This window comes from Micromys minutus (assembly GCF_963924665.1).
Source record: "Micromys minutus genome assembly, chromosome: 9".
Taxonomy (NCBI): Eukaryota; Metazoa; Chordata; class Mammalia; order Rodentia; family Muridae; genus Micromys; species Micromys minutus.
The window spans coordinates 26,827,882-26,850,013 of record NC_137978.1 but is presented as its reverse complement, the minus strand read 5'-3'; the positions used below and the strand labels follow the sequence as shown (position 1 = coordinate 26,850,013).

General features: G+C 41.2%; 1 protein-coding gene across 1 annotated transcript in view; it reads right to left on the bottom strand.

The window, feature by feature from the left end:
- Positions 1-1,473: 1,473 nt before the first annotated feature.
- Positions 1,474-22,132, bottom strand: part of NDC1 (NDC1 transmembrane nucleoporin) — a 43,631-nt gene continuing 22,972 nt past the window's right edge. Inside the window, exons 14-18 of the mRNA XM_080921935.1 lie at positions 20,823-20,873; positions 18,902-18,965; positions 18,058-18,158; positions 6,411-6,571; positions 1,474-3,784 (exon numbers count right to left, since the gene is read on the bottom strand). Of these exons, the coding sequence (XP_080778061.1) occupies positions 3,721-3,784; positions 6,411-6,571; positions 18,058-18,158; positions 18,902-18,965; positions 20,823-20,873 (441 nt within the window). The 3' untranslated portion in view covers positions 1,474-3,720. The remainder of the gene's footprint in view (positions 3,785-6,410; positions 6,572-18,057; positions 18,159-18,901; positions 18,966-20,822; positions 20,874-22,132) is intronic.

The window sequence follows — 22,132 nt, the reverse complement described above, 5'->3', positions numbered from 1 at the left end:
TGGGCTCACTGACACTTCCTGTGCCTTGTAGATCAACTTTCCTGTTTTGATACCACTTGGGGGTGGAAAATGCCTCACAGCTAGGAGTGATGACACCGTGAGGGAACCAATAGACTACCATCAATGGAGACAAAAGAATAAACCAAGCAAGAGTCAACATGGCTTTAAAAAGCCACCAAGTGAAAGGTTTGTGACTGAGCAGCCATTTTTCCCAATCATTTCTCCACGAGTGACATCCCCATAGGATTTCCAAAACCAGATACGAGCGAGATAGGCATCCAGTAAAAGCTGTGGGTGCAGGCCAGGTGAAGCCTAAGCACCAACGGCAAGCAGCAGCCACTTAGCTGTTCCAAACACAGCAGAGTGGACTAGCACCAGGACACCTAAGGACGCGTTCAAAGTGAAACACTCTGGGAAGCTGCAGCTAACAAAGGCAATCCAAAGAAACCGTCCCTTCATGTGAGGCTTGCATAAGGGCACTGACTGAAATCATGGTAGTAGTGCTCATAGGGGTTCAAGGGGAGGCAAATCCATGCTCTGTTTGATTTAATGCCAACTAGGTCAATCCAATGACTATTCAATTTGGGGACAGGTGAGGGATCACATTGGAATACGTGGAATATGTGGGAAGGTTAAATAAACTCATTCTAAAGAGTTGGGATTGGGGAGTTTGGGGGCTGTAAGGATGGCTCAGCAGCTTGCTGCTCTTCCAGGGGCTGAGTTTTCCACAGTGGGCATGTTGGCACCTTCCTGTAACCTTGGCTTACTTTAAGTAATGAGCATTAGCCAGGCATGGTGAAACATACCCATATAGAACCTAGCACTCAGGAGGCTGAAGCAGGAGGATTGCCATGGGTTTGAAGCTGGCCCTGACCACACAGAAGGCTCTGCCTTCAAACTAAGCTAAAACATTCCTAACAATTAGAACAGTAGTAAACCCTTACTAGGAATGGTTGGACTGGTGAGGGATGGGTGTATTAAGTGATTCAATTTTAAAGATGACTAAGGGTTAGAGAGCAAGAGCCAGCCTTTGGACCTAAAGGTGAAGTTCAAACTAATCTAAGTAAAACTGACAGGTCAGTCTGGGAATATAATCTGTTTAAAAATACTTTTTTTGGCAAGAAAAGAAACCTCTGTTAAGAGATGGCTTTCAGCGCCTGCCGTCTTTGTTTATTTAGTTTTGGAAAAAAGAGCCAAGACAGACAAACAGACGAGAGACGGAAAGAGTGTCTGTTTCAGAATTCGGGCTCTTTGAAATTACTACTAAACATAGATCATCCACCAAATTAATGTGGTGTAGGGCAAAGGCTGGTTACTCTAAAGTTAGCCCCCTGCAGGCTTCATAAGCAACAACTCAGAGGCCAAATGGCAATGGTTAATGAAACACACAGATTCATAGTTCAATGAACAGTCTCAGTTAAGAATTGTCACTTTATTTTTCTACCAATTCATATCGATGATATACAAAAGGACATAAACAGATTATCATAAATATTAATAGGAAGACACACAAAACACTCCCAAAGAAATCAAGCTCAGGAACTCAGTGTAACTTTCTCCATGTCTTTTCACCAGGATAAGGTTGAGTCCACAAGGTTCCCACTACTCTGCAAAAGCAGCTTGTGGCTTTATATGTCCCATTAGAGGCACAAACACAGGTGCGGAGAAAACTGAAGGCCGGAAAAAGGCTTTTAAAGACTAATTTCAGGCCATCACTTCAGTAGGCTTGTCAGCAGGTTCCAACTTCACCAAAGCAAATGCTTCTCTCCTGCTGGCCTCCCTCAAGTCCTCGTTGTGTGCAGGTGGAAGGCTGCCTTTTAAAACAAAGGGGGGGTTGCCCACGAATATACAATGGGAAAAAAAAGAACAACCCCTCATCTTCCAAAGACAATACAGATCTGAGGGGATGGCAGTGTCCTATTCCCCACCAGGCAGGCATGGTGTGCTCAATACCTCAGACACAGCACATCCGGAAAGAGTCACTGCTATCAAATATACTTTCACCCAGAGGACGTGGGAATAGCAAGAACCTAAACTAAACCAGACATCTCCTAGGAGTAAGTCCATTTAAAAGGATACCCTCTTCAGTGAGCTACACATGCCACCGTTCTTTATGGAAACACAGCAAAGATTCAGTCAGAGGCAGCCAGCAATCATGAAGGACCTATGGCTCTGACTCATGGAATACGATGGAGCTCCGTTATCTAGCCAGACCTCTCTGGTTATCTGCAAGAAACCAACACACTGGAAACCCAACTTACACTCTGAAGAAAAGAGCAAGAGAACTTCACACACAGGCAGATGGGGGACTTAAAAGACACAAAACTTAACAGTCATGGTGAGGAATTGTCCCGTAGAGACACTTTTAAGGCTAGCAAGATTCATTTGTAATTTGCCATGTGCTGGTTGAAGGGGCAGGAGATCTGGAGCTAAAATACACTACTGCAAAGATGTGATGTGCCAATGAAGCCAACAAAGGCGAGGCACACACATCACATTAAAGATTTATACACAATACTGTGCTGACTTTTAAAGAAAAAGATAACAGGAAAGGATTTATGAAGGAAGATTTGGCCCAAAGCTAATCCAATGAATATCCTCCAGCAGGACCTCCCATGCTTCATCTCTAGAGAAATGATCTAATAAGTCATAAAATGACCACATGTACTTGTACATTTGGGACGTCATGCTCCTGAGGACAGTGACGCCTCTGACATTCCAGCTTCACTTGCTTATGTGATGACTCTGTGCTTCTGGCTCTAAAGCTTGCCCCATTACATTTTAATTAGCCAGTTAACACTGCAGAGGCTGCTCTCCATGTGAAGACAGACTAGACCCACAACATAATTTGATCTGGTAAAGACAAACAGTAGGGGAAGGGGAAGGTTCCAGGTCTTCTTACAAAACCTTTCCCCTCTTTGAGAACCTCTGCCAACTCTTTAATGTCATTTCAAAAAGGAAAACAAAACTGGCTGGGAACCGAGACGTTCTTCCTTTGTAGCATGATGCAATGAATTCAGAGATGTTGCTCAGATCACTTCTCAAAAACCAAATGCAAATGCCTAATCGTGTACCTTAAGATTTCAATTTTTCTACATTCCTTTATATAGAGTTAGCATCTGTAAATCGAGACTCTTTTTGGACAATCATGCAAATTTAATTTGTCCCTGGAAACAAAAACACAACCTAACATTAACAAAATATGTCCTGTAGACAACATTTTCACAGTGAGTTCTTCTCCGACATTACCATTTTTATCCTTTAGTAAACAAAGTAATCTTAAGTTTATGTATTTTGAGGTTACAAAGAGCTAACCTCTTAGAGCGATTGGGAAGGACCTGTGTCAAGGCACCCTGCGTAACTTCTGAGCTGGCTCCACTCTTCTGAGAAGTAAATTCTGAAAACAATTGTGAGTAATTATTATCAAGTTATACGAGCAAGAGACAGTTGGGCTGCCATAGATGCTCCTGTAAAACTGAATAAAGACTTTATTATACCACACACACAAAAAGCATTTGGTACAGAAAGGGCAGTTTTCGGTTATTCTGCTGAGAATTTCTTTCCATGATTTCTCCCATTAAAGTATAGTTTTCAAAGCAAGCACCACGACAAAGGAAGCATCTAATTAGTCCGTTTTCTTCTGATCCAAGAATGCTGAACATTTACTGTCCCATCTGCAGTTGTATCAGCAGGGTAATGAACACAGTTTATATTACTTAACTATTCTTTGAACTCCAAGAACTGCTGAAGTCTTTTCTGATGTTCTGCAGATGCTTGCACAGCACTAAATGAAACAGAAATGCAAAGCATAAGCTTTATTCTACATTAAGCATATTAAGTGAACCACAGAGAGCAGAGTCAATATTTTTCAAAACAATTAAAAATGAATAGAAATCTTCACTTATTTAGTACTTCTGAAAAAACTGGATGAAAACCTTTTTTAGTCTAATGAAGGCAAAGGCTTGCGTTGGGCAATGGCATGTTTCTACCTTCTGAAAAACCAGAGCAGATTCAGACTGACAAGCGCAGACATCACTCTAACCTGCTCCACTATGAAACCTGCTGTGCAGATCCAGGCCCTGCAGTCCATTTTCTGGATTTTATTATTTTACTCAAACCAGATTCAAACATTATCTTTGAATTGTGGAATATTTGAATTGCCTTTAATATAAAATCCTTTAAACTAAAATGTTTGGTTAAAATACAATAGATTCCATTAATCGTTTTCAAAGGTAACAGCTTGGTGGCTTAGATTTATTTCTCCCTTTGAACATGTACTATGTTATGGAGGGGAACAAAGTTCTCCCTCCACTCTCCACACGAGAGCATATTACCTTGGCAGAAAGCAGGCAAATACACCCTAGAAGTAGTATACAACTTCTTTGCAAACTTCTGGGGTAAAAATTGAATACAATAAAAATGTTGGTTTTCTAGTTCTTAATTAGTAATAGAATCATCACTGAATAATAATATTCCAGACAGCTGAACACCATTTTCAGTACCACAAAATTCTTGTTTTAATGCCTTTGATACAGATTATCCTAACAATGCCTGACGATCATCTCTGCTCTCTGACACTATAAAAAAATTGGCAATGGAGCCACTAACCAGCAACTTGCTCCATAATTTTCCCCGACACGAGCCAGTGGACTTTCCCTAAGCTCTAGGCTCTGCTACTCAAGTATATTTTGATGCTATAAGCTGTAATTAAACCAAATTTGTCCAATTGTGAGTCAATGGAGCTGGTTATGATGCCTCACATCTGTGATCCCTGCATTCAGGAGGCAGAGGCAGGGAGATCTCTGTGAGGACTAACCTGCATAGAAATTCCACGACAGCCAGCACTACATAGAGAAAACCTGTCTCAAAAAAAAAAGTTTACCTCATCTGCACCTCATCTCAGGGTGGAGCTCCATGTAAATAATTAGGTATTATATACACAGTCATAACCCAGTGTATTAGACATATGCATGATCCCATTTTTTTTTCCTATCAACACCAACAAAGCAAGTAGGAGCCTAAATAGTGTCTAAAGGTTTAGAGCCCAGGGCCACGTAGCTCACTAGCAAGGAGTGCAGACATTGCAGCTAGAATCAGAGTTAGCAAAATCTGGTCTGAATTCCTGGCTCTCTTAACTGACTACCTGTGTGGCCTGGTCCTGGCTGAGATGCTTCAGTAACTTCCCCATAACCCAGACAGCCAATCATGTAACTAGATATAAACCCACGTGTTTGAGCAACTCTGGAGATGTACCATTCTGTCCTGACTGTGCATTGGTGCCAGTTAAATAAAATATGGAAGGAGAAAGGCAGAACCTCAGTCCGCCACCTACCACCTCTCTTAGCTAATAAGTCCTTATCCCCCAGCACCTGGCATCCTAGAGGCAAACTAGTGCTGGAAATGGAAAGAGGACAGATTTTTAAGAGCAAGTAAGAGCTCCTTTCAGGTTCACATTTTAGCACAAGCATGCTTTCAGACGAGACGTAACTCTGTCTCCACTGACACACCTCTGTGTCAATTCGGATAATCCTTGCCTCTCACAAAGTGTTGAGAAAACTAAACAGAAAGCTGCAATCCATGGTCATTGTATTTGACAGCACGGGTCTGGATATTAATGCATAATTTTTATTTCCTTTTAGGCAATTAAATCAATGTCTCAATGATACAGGATCATTTCCAGTTATCTTCTATTCGAACACACACTGAAGTGTGCCAGGACTCGGCTGCTCCTACGGCCTTTTGCTATGGAAGTAGAAGGAAACAGAGCAGGCAGTAGGCAGTATTCTGTTTACTGACTGAATATAGAAAGGCACAGCCTCTCATGCCTGCTAGAACTCATTTCTAACTACCACAAACACAGCTTAGTTAGGAAACCAGAATCCCTCATCCTGTCCAGCTAGCTAGAGCATTGCATGAGAGCAAAGCAGTACACATCGATGAACTAAATATAAACAGGCCTGGCGTTTGTGGTTTCTCTCTGGTTCAGTTTCTGAAGGTGTTGTGATCTGCCGGTGTTTTTCCAGCATGATTCACAAAGTGCCACAGCCTCATTTATGGAATATGCTGCTCATCCAAGTACCCAAGTCTTAGTCTCCTGACCAAAATGTAACAAGAAAATTATTTTTGATATTCTTTTTTGGAAAGGCACTCAGGATTTTTTTTTCTCTTTAAGGTGACTTAAACATTTTATATACACACCACACTTGCTATTTTATAACTTTGTTGTTCACAAGAAATCCCTAAAGAAAAGCATAAACGAAAAGTTTAAATATAAATACCAAGTCCATACGTAAGCTCTTATTCCCAGAGGCCCATCAAGAAGAAAGCTTTCAATACACAAGCCTTTTCGTATTAGCTCTTGGAGAACTCCCAAGAGTAGGTCGTCAGTGTGATTAGATGGGTTAACTTACTTTAGATGTTCACCAAACGTGGTGGTTATACGGTAGATGGCGGTTTTCAGTGAGGCCCTGAAAGCAAATCTTAATGTTTTGTAGGATGTGTCTACAAGGTTTCCTGAAGTTCGAGGTGGTTTACTAGAAGCATGAGGTAGCTTGAAGTACTTGTCAACAGCCTAGACCACAAAGAAATAAAACACATTAGTTCAGACAATCATGAAAGACAGGTTAGGCAAGAAGGCCTACTTGCAGCAAAGCCAGATGACCTGCGTTCACTGCTGTTCCATCTCCACACCCCACACAGGAGCAATTTGACCGTAAAGCTGTTCTTGGACTTCTACCTGCACACTGCATGCCCATACCCACAAAATAAACAAGTGAAAAATACAATCTTTAAGTAGAAAGTTTTAAAAAGTCAAGCTAATCTAACAAATGAAATTGTTATTAGAGATAACACATACATCTACAAAGTCATGTGTGTTCTTTAGTGAACCAATCACAACACTTTGAAAACACCTGTTCAGAAACATCCGAAGTTTCCATGACCCATCAGAGCCCATCAGAGCCCCCAAGACTACACTCTGTTCATTACTGGTGACGGGATAATTTTTATCCCAATCTAGCAAAAAGGAACAAAACATTAACCATTAATAAAGAAAAGCCATTACTAGGTTCCCTTTCTTTTTCTTTTTGATTTGAACTTAGGTTTTGCAGTTCTAGAGGACGGGCGCTGGTAGACAGGACAGAAGAGAATAGAGAATGGACACAGTGAAACCGATAGTTAGGAAGCAAAAAATTTTAAAGGCCAAGGGCAAAAAATATAATTTAAAAATAACACAGTTATTACAGTAAGAGGAACAAAAGTAAAGGGAAGGACATTGGCCTCTGACAGCAGGAGCAAGTTCAGTGGAAGCAAGCTGCACACACTTTATTCACCAACAATACAGCCACCAGGAGTGAAAAGACTCCAGCCATCCTGTTTTCATTTCAAGTCCTTGTGTCATCTTGTTGTTCTTTCTTATTTTAGCACCCTATTTTTGCTCAAGGATAAAACATCCACTTTCTGTGGATTTTGATGATAGTTCTTTTGTTTTTTATATTTCTCCCTTTTGCTTCTTTTGGTCTCTATCAGCCATATTAGAGACTTTCCTCAGATCTGGTAATGCCTGGCTCCTAACTGCAAATGGAACCTCCCAAGAAGCTGAATAAAGCTTCCCAGAGCCACCAGGCTTCCTGATGGGTGATCAGTATGGAACCTGAGGTAAACTCCACCCTCCGTCATTTGAGTCTTTATCCCTAGATCACCCTGGAACAGTCACCTACTACCCTGTGTGAAGTGGGCCCAATGTTCAGTAACACTTTTCTTGTGCATAATCCCCACTGCCGTGCCCCTGCCAATCCAGGCCATGTCCTGGTCTCTAGAGGGTGAACCTCAGGCTGCAGTGGGAACAGAGCAGGTGGCAACAGAGGACCTACAGTCCAACTGGTATCTGATTCATACTCTTTTGGAGCTCGACCTTAGTTGTAAAGGTACCCAGAGCTTTCCCACTGCCAACATAGGACCTGTCCCTGGACTCTGCTAAGTGTATTAATTCAACATCTGTTTTCCAGCTTCACAAACTGTTCGGCTATTGATTCCAACCCTACTTATGGATTTATGTATTTTAACAATAGTATAATTTTGAAAAAAGAACAAAATTTAATGCATATGTTAAGTCTGCCATGTTAACTTCAAGTCCAATCATTTGTTCTTTCGCAACAATCATATTTATTAGAGCGTTTCCTGAGGCTGGGACATACTTGAAATACTTTTAGGCAGTATGGAAGGTGGTGCTCAGAGAACCATTTGAGCAATATTAAGTAACTCTGAGTCATAATAGAGACATTATTCTTGCTGTAATTTCGCAGCCACCATTAGTTACTACCTGGATCCACCAAACTGCAATTTTTAGTCTAAATCACATTTCCTCCTGGATTCCACCCTGAGTGCCACACACACACACACACACACACACACACACACACACACACACACACACACACACAGTAGCCTACAGAACACTGACAGAAGAACGACATGGTAATGTAAAAGACTATACAAATGTAAGTCAGAACGTCAAGGTGGCAAACCTTTATCCAGCTTGCTGTAGTTTTAGTCTAAAGGCAAAATTAAAACAAAAACAAACCAGAGTATTACTAGGCAATCCTAGCTGGCCTGAAACTTCCTGTGTAGACCAGGCTGACCTTGATCTCTAAGATCCCCTTGCTTCTGCCTGCTGGTATGAAAGGCCTAGGCTACCACACATTTACCAGTTAAAAGATAAGATGTAACTGAAATGGGAAACTGTCCCCTGTATGCAATTAGGTGCCCAAGAGCTGCCATGCAAAATCTGAAACTTATCTCATCTATAAATACTGATTTAAAATTGAAGATGTATTCCTAATACGTTCAAGCTCACCAATAGTTCTGTTGTATTTGGACAATCAAAATGCAATTACTTTTTAAACGTTCAGAATCTTGTTGAAGAAAACATAGACATTTCCTTTGCAATATAGTTACAAACAATTTCACTGTCAAGTTCATAAGGGACTGATACAGGACCACACTCGCTTTACCTGTCCTTGTCTTTACCTGAACATCTCCACTACTTGCCATACTCTTATAAATTAAGTTCTGGGCACAAATACCATAAATAAACAAGGAAAATTGCCATGTATAATCTCTGAAGAATAGATGATGACCTCATAAACACTGCTCTTGCTGTTGAGTGACTACCAATGGGAGTCCACAGAGATTTTTCTTCCTTCTTCAAAATATTCAGTGTCAGGTGTCAGCCTGCACTTCCCACCCTAAGACAGTTTGTCACTGTATAAGCCAAGCTAGATGGGCAACGGATTCCAGGAATTTCCTCATCTCTGCCTCTCATCTTGCCATAGGCTTACTGAGATTAAAGCTATACACTGAGGCTGGAGACATGGCTCAGCAGTTAAGAGCACTGGCTGCTCTTCCGGGACCCATGTTCTAGTCACAGCACCCACAAAGCAGCTTACAACCTTTTAAACTCCAGAGAAACTAACACCCTTTTCTGGCCTCTGTAGGTACCAAGCGAACAAATGGTACGTAGACTTACTTTGTATGTAGTACTTGCTGGTCTCAACCAAGCATTTCTCCAGCCTCAGCTGCCCAAGAGGTAGATTACAGGCACGTGCTGCTATGCTTGATTTCCAGATCTTACAAGAGTGTCAATGTCACCACGATTATTAAATTTTAGAACATGCTGCCAAACTCAACCACTAGTCAGACATAGCTGCTGAGCACCTGAAATGTGACAGCACTGGTTTATATAATCTGCACAGTGACATAACAGGATTTCCAAAGACAGTGTGAAGAGTACAAAATACCTCATTAACCATCTTATACTGACAACAGTAAAGAGACTAAACTAAAATAAAGTAACACTAGTCTGAATTATTAACAACTGCACTCTACTGATGTAACTTCACAAAGATAAGCTATTGCTGCTCAATTCTGCGTTCTGCTTTGTCTAAGCAGCTGCTAAGCAGAGCAGCAGGCCATCCTCTGCCGGCATCCGCACAAAATTTTTGTTGCTGTTTTGACCAAAAAAAAAAAAAAAAAATCCCTGAATTTGAGGCTAGAGATATATAGCTCAGCAATTAAAAACATGTGCTGGTTCTTAGCACCAACACGGCAGCTCGCCTGTTACCCTAGTTCCAGGCACTCCAATGCACTCTTCTGACCTACACAGGTAACAAGCTATACACGGTGCCCATATACACATGTGGGCAAAGCATCCCTACACATTTAAAACACAGATGTAGGGTTTTGTTTGCTTGTCTGTCTGTCTGTTTGGGGGGGGTCACTCGATGTGATCCTGGCTATGCTGGAACCTCTGCCTCACGTAATGGAATTAAAGGTGTGTACCAGCACATTCAGCTAAAGGAGTTCCTAAGATCTGCACTAGCAACTGTGCTCAATAAAACCTTATGAATAGTAACCACAAAGACCTGTGTCCAAACTTCTTATATAGTGTTTCTAGGAAATGTACAAATACCATGGTTTTTAAATTCTTCTATTTATTAGTAGTCTTTTACCAGAAACGGGGGAAGTATTATTATAAGGAAATAATTCTTAGGATGGCAACAAACACTAGAAACGTCAAATCATTACGCTCTCACGATACACCTGCCCTTGAATTTTTGTTTTTATTTGTTTTGTTTTTAGAGACAGGATTTCTCCGTATAGCCCTGGTTGGTCTTGAATTCACTCTGTAAACCAGGCTGGCCTCTGAGCCAGAAGTCCACCTTCCTCTGCCTCCTGAGCACTAGGATTAAAGGTGTGCTCCACCACCGGGAGCACTGTTCTTTGATTTTAAAGGGACCCTCACTACATCTAATGTGTAACTGCATGAGACTTTATTCAACTTTTTAAAGTAAATTATTTTTTCAATGGTTCCAAATTAAGAATAAAAACCACAAAATCACCAGTCTCTTGTGTATATGAGGCATGTATACAGGAGTGTGTAGGTGTGCACTTGTGTGGAGACTTGAGGTCAACATCAGTGTCTTCCCTCAGTGGCTTCCCATCTTGCTATCCTTCTGAGGCAAATTCTGTGAAGCTTATCAGTTTTGGCTGGCTGAGAACCGTGCTTTAGAAATCTGCCTAACATTACCCCCTCCCACCAAGGATGAGTACAGCCATGATCCATGCTGGGCTTTCCTTCTGACCCTAAAGACCCAAATCCAGGACCCAAAGCTTATACAGCAGGCAAACATTTACTTCAGTCTAAAACAATCTTCACAGTAAAAACTGCACCAGGGGTAAATAAATGAAGCAATGAGTCAGTTATTCTCACCATCTCTCTAACCCTCACTAATCCCCATGGGTAAGAAAGGACAAGGATTCACACAGGGACGTCAGCAAACAACAGTATCTACAGAGAAATTAAACCCACTGTCTTGTCTCATCTTAACTACCTTATTCCCAATTCTGGGGAAAAAAAATACAAAAACAACAATTAAAAAAGCCACTGACAACTAAAAACTTTTACAGCTCCTCTGGTGGCAAAAACTGACCTGAATTTCCGTCATCTGTCAGAAAAACTTGACCTGACCTGACACAGGTTATTTATAGTCCTCACCTCCTTACCCACCCACTACACATGCTTAGCTAGGTCACAGGAGATAAAATATTCACTTTTCTTCTTAGGGGACCTACCTCAGATACTGTAAGGAACATAACAGAGTTTGCTTATGTATAGTCTAAAACGTACACTTAAAATAATCTTTAGGGACTGAAAAGAGGACAGAAGTTCAATTCCCAGCACCCACAAGCAGCTCACAACTGTAACTCCAGGTGCAGGGGATTTTACCTAGACACACATGCAGGCAAAAAAACAATGCACATAAAATAAGAACAAATAAATCATTAAAAAAGAATTTTTAATTTAAATTCTCAAAATATATGATATGGATTGAGACACCATACTATCTTAAACATATATGATATCTACAGGAAGCCAAACTAGATTTCTACTTTTAACAATAGTTATGTTTCCTTTTAAATAATTAAGTTAAAATCAATGACTTAAAAAGATAATAGTCCAAGTGATTAAGTATGGTTAGGACAATAAAAGTGTGTAGTGAGAAGCAGCTAAGATCAAGTTTTTTGATGTATCTTATCAAGAGGTTCAACACAGGCAACTGTGGTTTACAACAAGCAATGCTCCTGTAGTTAGGAGAACTAAAGTACTCATCTGCCAGCTCCACACACAAATCCTTGCATAAGGAGGATCTCGAATAAGTAGCAAGTATCTCAAAAGCACAGCACACTCATAGACAAATACCCTTGGAGAAAAAATTACCACTATTGATACTTTTGGCCCAAGGAAGCCTACAGAGAGCTTGCTATTATTATATTAAAGTAACTGCCTCCTTATGTCTCCACGGGACAAAATGGCCTGTGGTTGAAAGCACTCTCAGTAGTGATGACTACAATAAGGGACTGCAATTACTGTGTGCCAGCAACTGAGGTAAGTGCTTCCAAAGCATCTTCTCAAGTAACAATCGGCTAAAGCAGCCAAGCATGACAAACTATGCTCATGTTAATAAATAGCACCTGCTATTTAACCATGCTCTCAACAGGTAAAGAATCCATTCTAGACCTTTATAGCCAGATTATTCCTGATAAACCTCATAAATTATGGATATCCTAATCTAAAATTTTGAAGTCCATAATGCTTTGAAATCTGAAGTGCTCCAAAATGGATTCTGAGATATTTCAGATGAGGGATCCTCAATTACTGAAGTCTACCCAAATACTCTTAAATCTGAAAAACCTTAGAATCTAAAACACTCTGTGTGCGGGTGCCAGAAGTCAACCTCAGGTGGCATTCCTGAGGCCCTTACTAGGAGCTGGGAGTCACCATCTCTGAGACTACCCCCCCACACTCTTCTGTAGTTGCTAAGGATCAAGCTTACCTCTTCATGCATGTGTGGAAGCACTTGACTGAGCTATTCTCCCTATCCCCACAATCTGAAACCATTTCGGTACCATGTATTCCCACTTTATGGACATGACACTGATCTCAGAAAGCTGAGGTAGTTATTCTGTCCCGACACTCAGAAAGCAGTAAGGCCTGGATATAAATGTGCAGCTATCCAGTGCTGTATGCCCTAGACTGCTTGCTGATGGCACTCCCAAAACTTCTTAGAGAAAACTGATGTTAATGTGGAAGCTCTGTTGCACACACATAAGTGGACAGTACAGTCATGAGAACACGCTCTCACTAACCACTTACGAGGTCAGATAACCTGAGTGCTGTACAGAGTGTACATTTGACCCTCCACACCTCAGATCACCCAGATGTGGACACTCAGATATACTGATTGGTCCTTTAATGGATCCTTTTGTGCATTTCATAATTTCCAACAAGGAGATGTAGCTTCTAATTAATGGACTCTTGAATGCAAAGAAATGCAACAAACGTCTTTTCCAATAAAACCCAACCCTGACTCCAGATCTGACACTCTGGCACTTGTGTCAGATTGCCATTCCCTCTTAAGAAAAGTGAAGAAATGCACACCTTTGCCAAGCCCTAAAGAGGTAATCTGATACACGGACTGCTCGGGACTTGGAGTCCAAAAGCCCGGTTTCCAATTCTGACTCAACCATTTACAGGGTATGATTCTGATTGAATAAATCATAGCAATATGTAGTCTTTCAAGAAAAATGCAGTCATGCAAAACAAGCCTTGTTTTAACTTCCCAAGCTGTTACATTTTTATAAAGTATCTCCTTGAGTACTGTACCTAAGTTAAGTCAAACTACATAAAATTCTAGAGAAAAAATGTACACCCTGTTTGCAGGATTCTGATGAAAACTCTGAGCTTTTTATGGAGGCCAATTTTTACTGTCAATGGAATTAAGAATCACCTAGGTAATAACACCTCAGTGTACAACTGTAAGGGTGTTGCAGGATATTTGATTACACTCTGAACCCTGAGACTGTGTTATTTACTAAAAAAAAAAAAAAAAACCTGTTTCTAGATGTAGTGTGGCTCAGCCCTTAGCAAACACCTTTGATCCCCTCTGGCTAGAAAGCAGACATGACCTTGATACATACCTTTAATCTCAAACAATGAATGTGAAATTAATTTCAGAAGGAAGCACATGTGTGAAAGTGATGTCTATGGACTGGAAAGTTGGCTCAGCAGTTAAGAGCACTGACTGCTCTTCCAGAGGTCCTGAGTTCAATTCCCAGCAACCACATGGTGGCTCACAACCATCTATAATGGGATCTGACACCTCTTCTGGTGTGTCTGGAGACAGCAACAATGTACAGAATAAATAAAATTAATATTTTTTTAAAAAAAGGATTCTCTTTCATTAAAAAAAAAAGAAAGTGATGTCTAATTGAGTGGCAGACAAAGTAATGAATCAGAGAAAGATTTCACAGAATAGGATATGCCCAACTCTCATGAAAGAGGAAAGGAAAGCTACTTAAGGGGCAGTGAAGAGAGAGGCAGTTTTACAGAGAGAGGCTGAAGAGAGAACAAACAGGTAAAGACAGAATGAACCAGGGAACAAGATTAGAACAGATTGCCAAAATTAGTATGAGTTCAAGCAGAGCAATTCAGGAGAGGCCAAGAGAAAGAAGGCCAATTAAATCAGTCGGTAGGAGAGGAGTTTGAGAACAGCAGAGTTGAATCAGACAGCTAGAGTTTACAAAGAACTAGAAAAGGGTGAGCTTATTCAGCAGCAAGTCTCAGAGGCTGACATTCTAGGCCTAGATGATATTACAGGAGGTGAGAAGCTTCCAGGACTAGGTCTAGGTTAGTAGACTAAGACAATAAGCCTTGGAGATGACATATCAAGCAAATAAAAGTTACTCTTACATGAAGTGCTTTCCAAAGGTAAGATTACTTTCCTTGAATGTGGGTAACCCCATGCCAGATGCAGTGATGTGCAGACTAAACAGGGAGGACAAAGTGACAGCTGTGTGACCACTGGAGAGCTCCTTTGCTCTATGGTTGGTAGCATGGACAAAGCTGTTACTACCTTCATGCCTTCTTTGCCATGGTGTACTGTTTGACTCTGAACCCACACAGCCCCTTCCTCCCCTAAGTCACCGTTTATCAGATAGTCACAGTGAAGAGAAAATCAACTAACACACCTTCAAATGTAAAGCTCTAGCCCTCAAGAGTACCTCTTCTCCCCCTCACTTCTTTCCAACCTCTTTATCCTCAAGGAAGCTACTGGCCAAGGTTCCCTTTCTACCTCTCACTCCCAAAACTATCTTAGTTGTGGCATCAGGACAGTCCAGTGGGGAAAGGCACTTGTTATCCAGCTTGCAGCCTGGAATCTGATCCCCAGGACACACATATGGTGGCAGAAAACCCACTCCTGCCACCTGTGTTCTGCCCTCCGCCACAGACACATGCCCCACAGTCTGTTTAGAATCATGTTAAGTTGTCACCATCCTGAATTTCTATGCACTGAGTCCTCACAACAGTAATTAGTGCTAGCCTGCGGGCTTCTTTGGACAAGAATCAGGTCTGTTTGTCATTCCATGGTAACTCTTGGATAGAATCTGTGAATAAAATCAATTTCAATGTTCTAAGATCAAAATCTAGCTTGCAGATGATGGTACAAAAACTAAACAGGGCAGATCTCCTGACAAACCGTTTCAGGTACCATACTCTCCAGATAAACAGGACTAATGGTGCCGAGGGTTCACAGGGTAAATGAACACACCAGGCCACATGACTGCCCAGTGACATCTCTCTCCATCACTAGAGAATGTAGCCCAGAGCTAGGGCTGTGCCTTTGGGCACACTACAGGCAAGTGTTCCACCACTGAGCTAATCCTCAGCCCGCTTGATCCTCTTTTATTTTGAGAGATCTCATTAAGTTCCCATTAGAAAGGAAGGAAGGAAGGAAGGAAGGAAGAAAGGAAGGAAGAAAGGAAGGAAGGAAGGAAGGAAGACAGACATGGATCTATCTGCCTGCCTCCAGAATATACCACCATAACTGGCCTCAAAATAAAAAATGCTTAATATTATTTTAATATAGATATATACTTATCATAACTTAAATTTTTCATAATTAAAAAATACTCATAGCCAGGTAATGGTGGTATATACCTCTAATCCCATAACTCAGGAGGCAGAGACAGGCAGATCTCTGTGAGTTTTCAGACTAGCCTGGCCCATAGAGCAAGTTCCAGGACAGCCAGACCTGCACAGAGAAATCCTGTTGGTGGGGGGGGGGGAGGGGGCACAAACAAAAAATATCTTAGCCCACAACTCTACCTCTAAGGGCCTCTTTAAAGACAACAACAACTTAATTTCAGTAAATTAATTTACTGAATTTACTTAATTTCAGTAAATTAAGCAAGATGGCAGTTATTCCCACCTATTGATGAAAAATTAACTACAATGCTCTCAAATTAGTTTATTTTGACTAATCAGAACCTGAGGGAAGTAGATGGATACTGTTAGGATACAGGTTACAGATGACCTGGCCACTAGCAGGAACAACCTCGGGATAACCGTCTCTACACTCCTTGCCTCCCAGTCCTTTCCGTTTAGCCTTTAAAGGCTCATAGCTACTGACTGATGCTATCGTCACTGAGAAGAAAACAAACAAACAGAACAGTACCTCACAAATGCCCCTTTGTAGCCAGAAGCTAATGCTGTGCAACTTGCCTTGAATTACTGAGATACAAGTTACTCTTCACTATGAGCACTTATCCCTTCAAGATCACAGAACATAAAATCAAAGACATAAAAAAAGAACTAATATGATTGACACAACACCCCTGCCTCCTCAAAGTAAGGAACAGTCATTATAATCAGCCCACGGCATCAGAACTGCCAATTCAACTCAAAACGCAGAAGAGATGCGCTCACTTGCTTATGCAGTAATCAAGCAGATGAGCAGGCATCCAACTCTCATCTTCATAAACACCTGTCACTAGCCAGGCACCACAGCATATGCTAGGAGCAACAGAATGAGAAGATGGTCCTAGCCTCTCTCTACTAATCAATCGAGTATTGGTGTGGGAATTACAAAGCAGAGCCAGAAAGAAGAAAAGCACATTCAAGACAAAGAAACAGTCATGTAAGTCACACTTGAGGGAAAATGGAATGATCTACACTGGCTTAAAAGCAGATGGCTCAAGGGAGGAATGGCAGTGTCTAGTCAGAATGAGAGGGTCTCAGGTAAGAGGTGGGAGTCATAAGGAATGATAAAGGCCTGAAGAAAAGTCAGGAATAATTGGTAAAAGAATGGATGGGTAGCAGATACAGGAATTTTGTGGGTTTGGGGAATATTCAAATATTCAGAATATTCAAAGCAATAATAATAAAAAGGAAAAGAAAAAAAATCACTAGTTTTATTAAGTCTTCCTAAGTGGTGATATGAACTAAATTTTAAACAGAGTAACTATGAAGCAAGCTATTCCTCCTTTCTAAAATGGTTCCCCAGACCATAAGATGCAACAATTATACTCTTTGGGCCAAGCTTTGCACCTCCTATTAAAGAACCTACTGCACTCAAACAATATTTCTATATGCCCCAAAGCCCTTTGTTTATACCTCCCATAGCTACAATAACAAAAGGTAGAAAAAAAACAAATCACTTAAATTCAGAAAGGGCTGGGCATGGTAGCACTTGTTTTTATCGCGCGTGCGTGTGCGCGCGCGCACACACACACACACACACACACACACACACACACACACACAGTGGAGTATTGTGGATTATACCCAGTGCTCTAGCACTTGGGAGATACAGGCAAAAGGGGCAGAAATTCAAGGCTGTCCTTGGTATCCAGTGAGTTTAAGGCCAGTATGAGATACAAGAGATCCTTTCTCAAAAACAGGAACCGGAGCTTGAACAAAATAGCATGGACTATCTACCTGAATTCCAGCAGCCTGTCACACAAGGTTAGCATACTTATTTCTTCAGTTTCTGGAAAAGTTTTAAGCAAGTGAAGTTTTTCTTGTTCAGTGTTTTAGATTGTAATTTCTTAAGGGTGAGAACAGGATTTTCATTCCCAACATGTTTTGTTACTGGACTGGAGAAATAAACGCTGGGCACTGGGGGACAGCCTGCACTCACACCGGACACTGTCACTCACCTCCTGCAGAGTCAACAAAGTATTAAGGATAGCTGGGAGTGTGGTCTGGACAACTCCAAATCTATCTTCTGTAAATGATGCTGCTACTAAGTGAGACAGACCTCAAGAGGGAAGAAAACAGAAAAGCAAAATTAAAATTAGACAAACCCATCTGAAATGTATCTATCGGGGAAGATGCTGATAGTCTGGATATAAAGGGAATTATAAATAAAGAAGAGCTACAATAGAAAACTGGACAATACCGCTCTCGGAATAAAAATCCTCTTGTAGTTTGCATCACAAAAAACAATAAATAAATAAATAAATAAACACTGGACAATAAATGGAACAAGCCCTGAAGCAGCATCCAGAAGCCTTAGCACCATAAAACAAAACACACAAGGAAGCCCAGACAGCTGTGAGGACATTTACATGGTGTGGTCAAGAAAGGCCTCCCTGGGTCTCTGAAGTATTATACAAAGGTAGTATTCATAAGGTGAAACAGCTCTTTACCAATCAAGGAAAACAACCATAAGGTAAAGATTATCTATTGGTTACACTTTATTTGTATAGAAAGATATGGAAGACTCTTAGCCTCAACTTCTTTATGTATGAGAAAAATTCTACCCAAATGGAAACCCATCTAGGCTTACAGCTGCGACTAAGCAGGACTGCTTGCCTAGCAGTTTTGAGGCCCAGGTTCCGACTAGCACCAGGGAGGAAGAGAAAAAAGCTATCCGTATAAAACAAAGATAAAAATTGTCTGAGAATTCAAGGATTGAAAATACCAAAGCTAACCTCTCATGAACAGACTTCAAAATGATGAAAATCATAGTCACAGAGTATAGTTCAAGATTCTACTTACCTTCTAAAGCCCAAATATGCATTTGGGCATCTGAAAATACAGCCTGGATGGAGGCCTCTGGGTGCTACAAATAAAACAAAAATGTCTCTGTTAAGTCCCCTGTGCAAAAACTGCCACTGCACCAGCTGTGTGGTCTATAACAACAAGGCTGACAGCTGTCTCCCAAATTTTAAACTGAAATAATTTCTTATTTAAAGATTATGTACAAGAGAATATCCACACTTACTGTGTAACCCTAAGTCTTCAACTGCCTCAGAGTAAGTTAAGAGTTACCGGTAATCAGCCCAGCTCAGGAAATCAGCACAGTGATTACTCAAGGAAAGAGTTGTTAAAGTTCTTTGTAAGACAAAAGAACTGCCTTAACTAGGGTTACAGCTCAAGACCACCTCAACCCAATATAAAGAAACCCCATGTGACTTTCTTCAGTTTGCCCTGGGTTAGACATTATGAAGCAGCAACTGACCCATGTAAATAAATGCTGGCAGGACTAGGCTGCACAGCTTGTAATCCCAGTTACTAGGGAAGCTAAGGCAGGAAGATCTGAAGTTCAAAGCCTACATGGGCGACAGAATGAATTCAAGACCAACTGCAACTTATTGAGACCATCTCAAAACCCAAACTACAAACAGGAACACTGGCTTTGTGTAAGTATCTTCTGAAGACTGGGCTGGTTACTACAATGCTTCTCAGCACTGTCTACACTTATGCAACACAACAGCTCTTGCAGAATAAAAATCAAAGTAGATTTTTACTCACAGAGGGAAAGATTTTTCTGCTTGGAGCAGAAAGTTTCTTCTTCTCCATAAAATGAGGACCAAAGGCATACCTAAGAGTACCAGTGTTGGAATTATAGAAGGGAATCTAAAGGAAAGTGCACAAAATACACAAGACACTCATAAAGTTTGTTCCCCTGTGGAGAGCAAGAACTGCAGTAAACTTCAGAGAATTCTCATCTTCCTGGAGAGGATAAAAACCTTTCTGCTAAAAGATGGTCATGGGTAGACTAGTTTTTGGAAATCTAATCATTAGAAAGACCTTCCCGTCCCTTGGAGTGAAAAGCAATGTGAAGAAGCTGAGATGGCTCTTATGCATATCCACCTGTTCATATCAGGGATGCTCAATTCTTTCCCATCATTGTTTGGCTTCAGAGAGTTAAATGAATAATGAAAACCTTTGTGTGTGTGAAAGGCTCCATTAGTCCAGTCACTAATACTGCAGTATATACAGAAAGAGGTAAAGCACAAACACTGAAGGCAAAAGTACTCTTCCCTGTACGTGGACAAAGGTTTGCTTGAGAACGGATTGACACAAAACAGCTACATCTGACTGAAAACACAAATAAATCTTTAATTTCTACAACTTAGATTTACTGCCCAGAGACTTCTAAAACAAGAAAGCTTTGTTTGTTCAGGAGTTTTTGTTGTTGTTGTTTTGGGGGATGAGTTTCTTGGGACAGGATTTTATAGGTCTCACTTCAAACTCTCCATCTTCCTGCCTCGGCACCTGGAGTGCTGGGATTACACATGTAAGCCACCACGCTGGGACATAATACAACTCTGTGGTCTGAAATAAAACTTTTTAATCCATTAAAAATTCAACACCTTTAATTTAGTCTCCTCCCTTTTTACCAGGCCACAGATGTGAGCAGGAAAATGAGTCATCGAGCACCCAAAAGCTGAACTGCTTGCCAGCCAGCAGGGAAGGGTCAATGCTAAAAGTCAGCACAAAGCCCCAGCTGTCCCAGGGGGACCAGCAACAAGGCAAACCCCAGGAACCACACGGTGCCGTGTATGTCTAGGGAGAGGGCAGTGATGCCAGCATGGTCTGCAGGGAGTGTCTGTAAGCCTTCTCAGTCAGGTCCCATCTCCCACCTCACAGCAATCTCCTCCTCCCATTCTCAAGGCTGCAATTTCAGTCTCACCTTACTGAAAAAGTACATTATCAGCACCCGCTTTGACAAGAAATTCTTAATCTGAGTTGGAAAAAAAGAATAAACATGGTTATACTTTCAAGTCTATTCAAATGTAGTACACAATTCTAAGTTCTTCCTGGAGAAATTTTCTACGTTAAAATGTAGCAATGAACAATATATACAATGGGCTGAATAACCAAGATAGGACCTCTAACCTCTAACTCTGACCCATGCACACACCAGACCCCAGTTAGATCCTTGCTATAACAAAAACAAAAGGGAATCTAAGTTGTCTGGGCAGGTTTTTTTCTCAATTTGATACAACTGCTGGCCCTTTAACACCCCAACACCCCAAATGTCCCTAAGACATTGCCTACAAGGTGACATTTACAGAAAATAAGTTTTCTCGATCAGACTCTAAGCCTGCTGACTTGCTTTTCTCTGACCCACAGCCACAGTAAACCACAGGGATGTAGAAGGCAAAACTGTCAAGTCACTACACAAAAACTAGCAGGGCCAGAACTGGTGTCACATCAGTTCCTTTATTCTATAGTAACCTCATCATTTCATCAGCAAACATGTTTCCATTTCTCCCATTTAAAAATTAAGATACTTTAAAGTCCTTGACCCCTCAACTCCTAACAAGTACAGGTAATTTTCTCTCAATTAAAAGCAAAGATCCTTAAGAGACTAGCTTCTTTGGAGGCTCCATTTCCTCTAATACCTCCTGATGCAGCCTCCTCTACACAAGAGCTCCTGTCACAGGCTTTGCAAAATATAAGCAAGATGGTTCAGGCCCATAACCTCAGAAAGTGGGGTTCAAAGACTGCCTGGCTAGGCTACAGGGAAAGTCTGAGGCTAACCTGGGCAGCTGAGGAGATCCTGATCCCAAATAAAGTAAGAACGGACTGGGGTATAGCTCACTGGTAGAATGCTTGCCTGTGTATGCCCGACTCTGGGATCCACAACCCATTTCCAATAGTGGACCTGACGACACACCATCCCACTCTCACGCTGAACGTCACTTCCATCCATGCTGTTGCCACTCCTGTCACTGTCCTGCTCTGGGAAACGTTTTTTTTTCTCACCTCAGCTGCTGTTCCTTAGAACACTGAACAGCACTGAGTCTCATGGCTCTGAATACTATCTGAACCTCATGGCTTCCAGCCTTGCTCCACACATCTAATCTTTACCTGCTTTCTACACAGGCATCTCAGATTTGCCACTCCCAAGATCAAACTTCAACTCTCCACTCCACCACTGTCAAAGCCTTTGGAATCAGTGATAAATTGCCCCAACCAACCAAAACTACGTTCGTT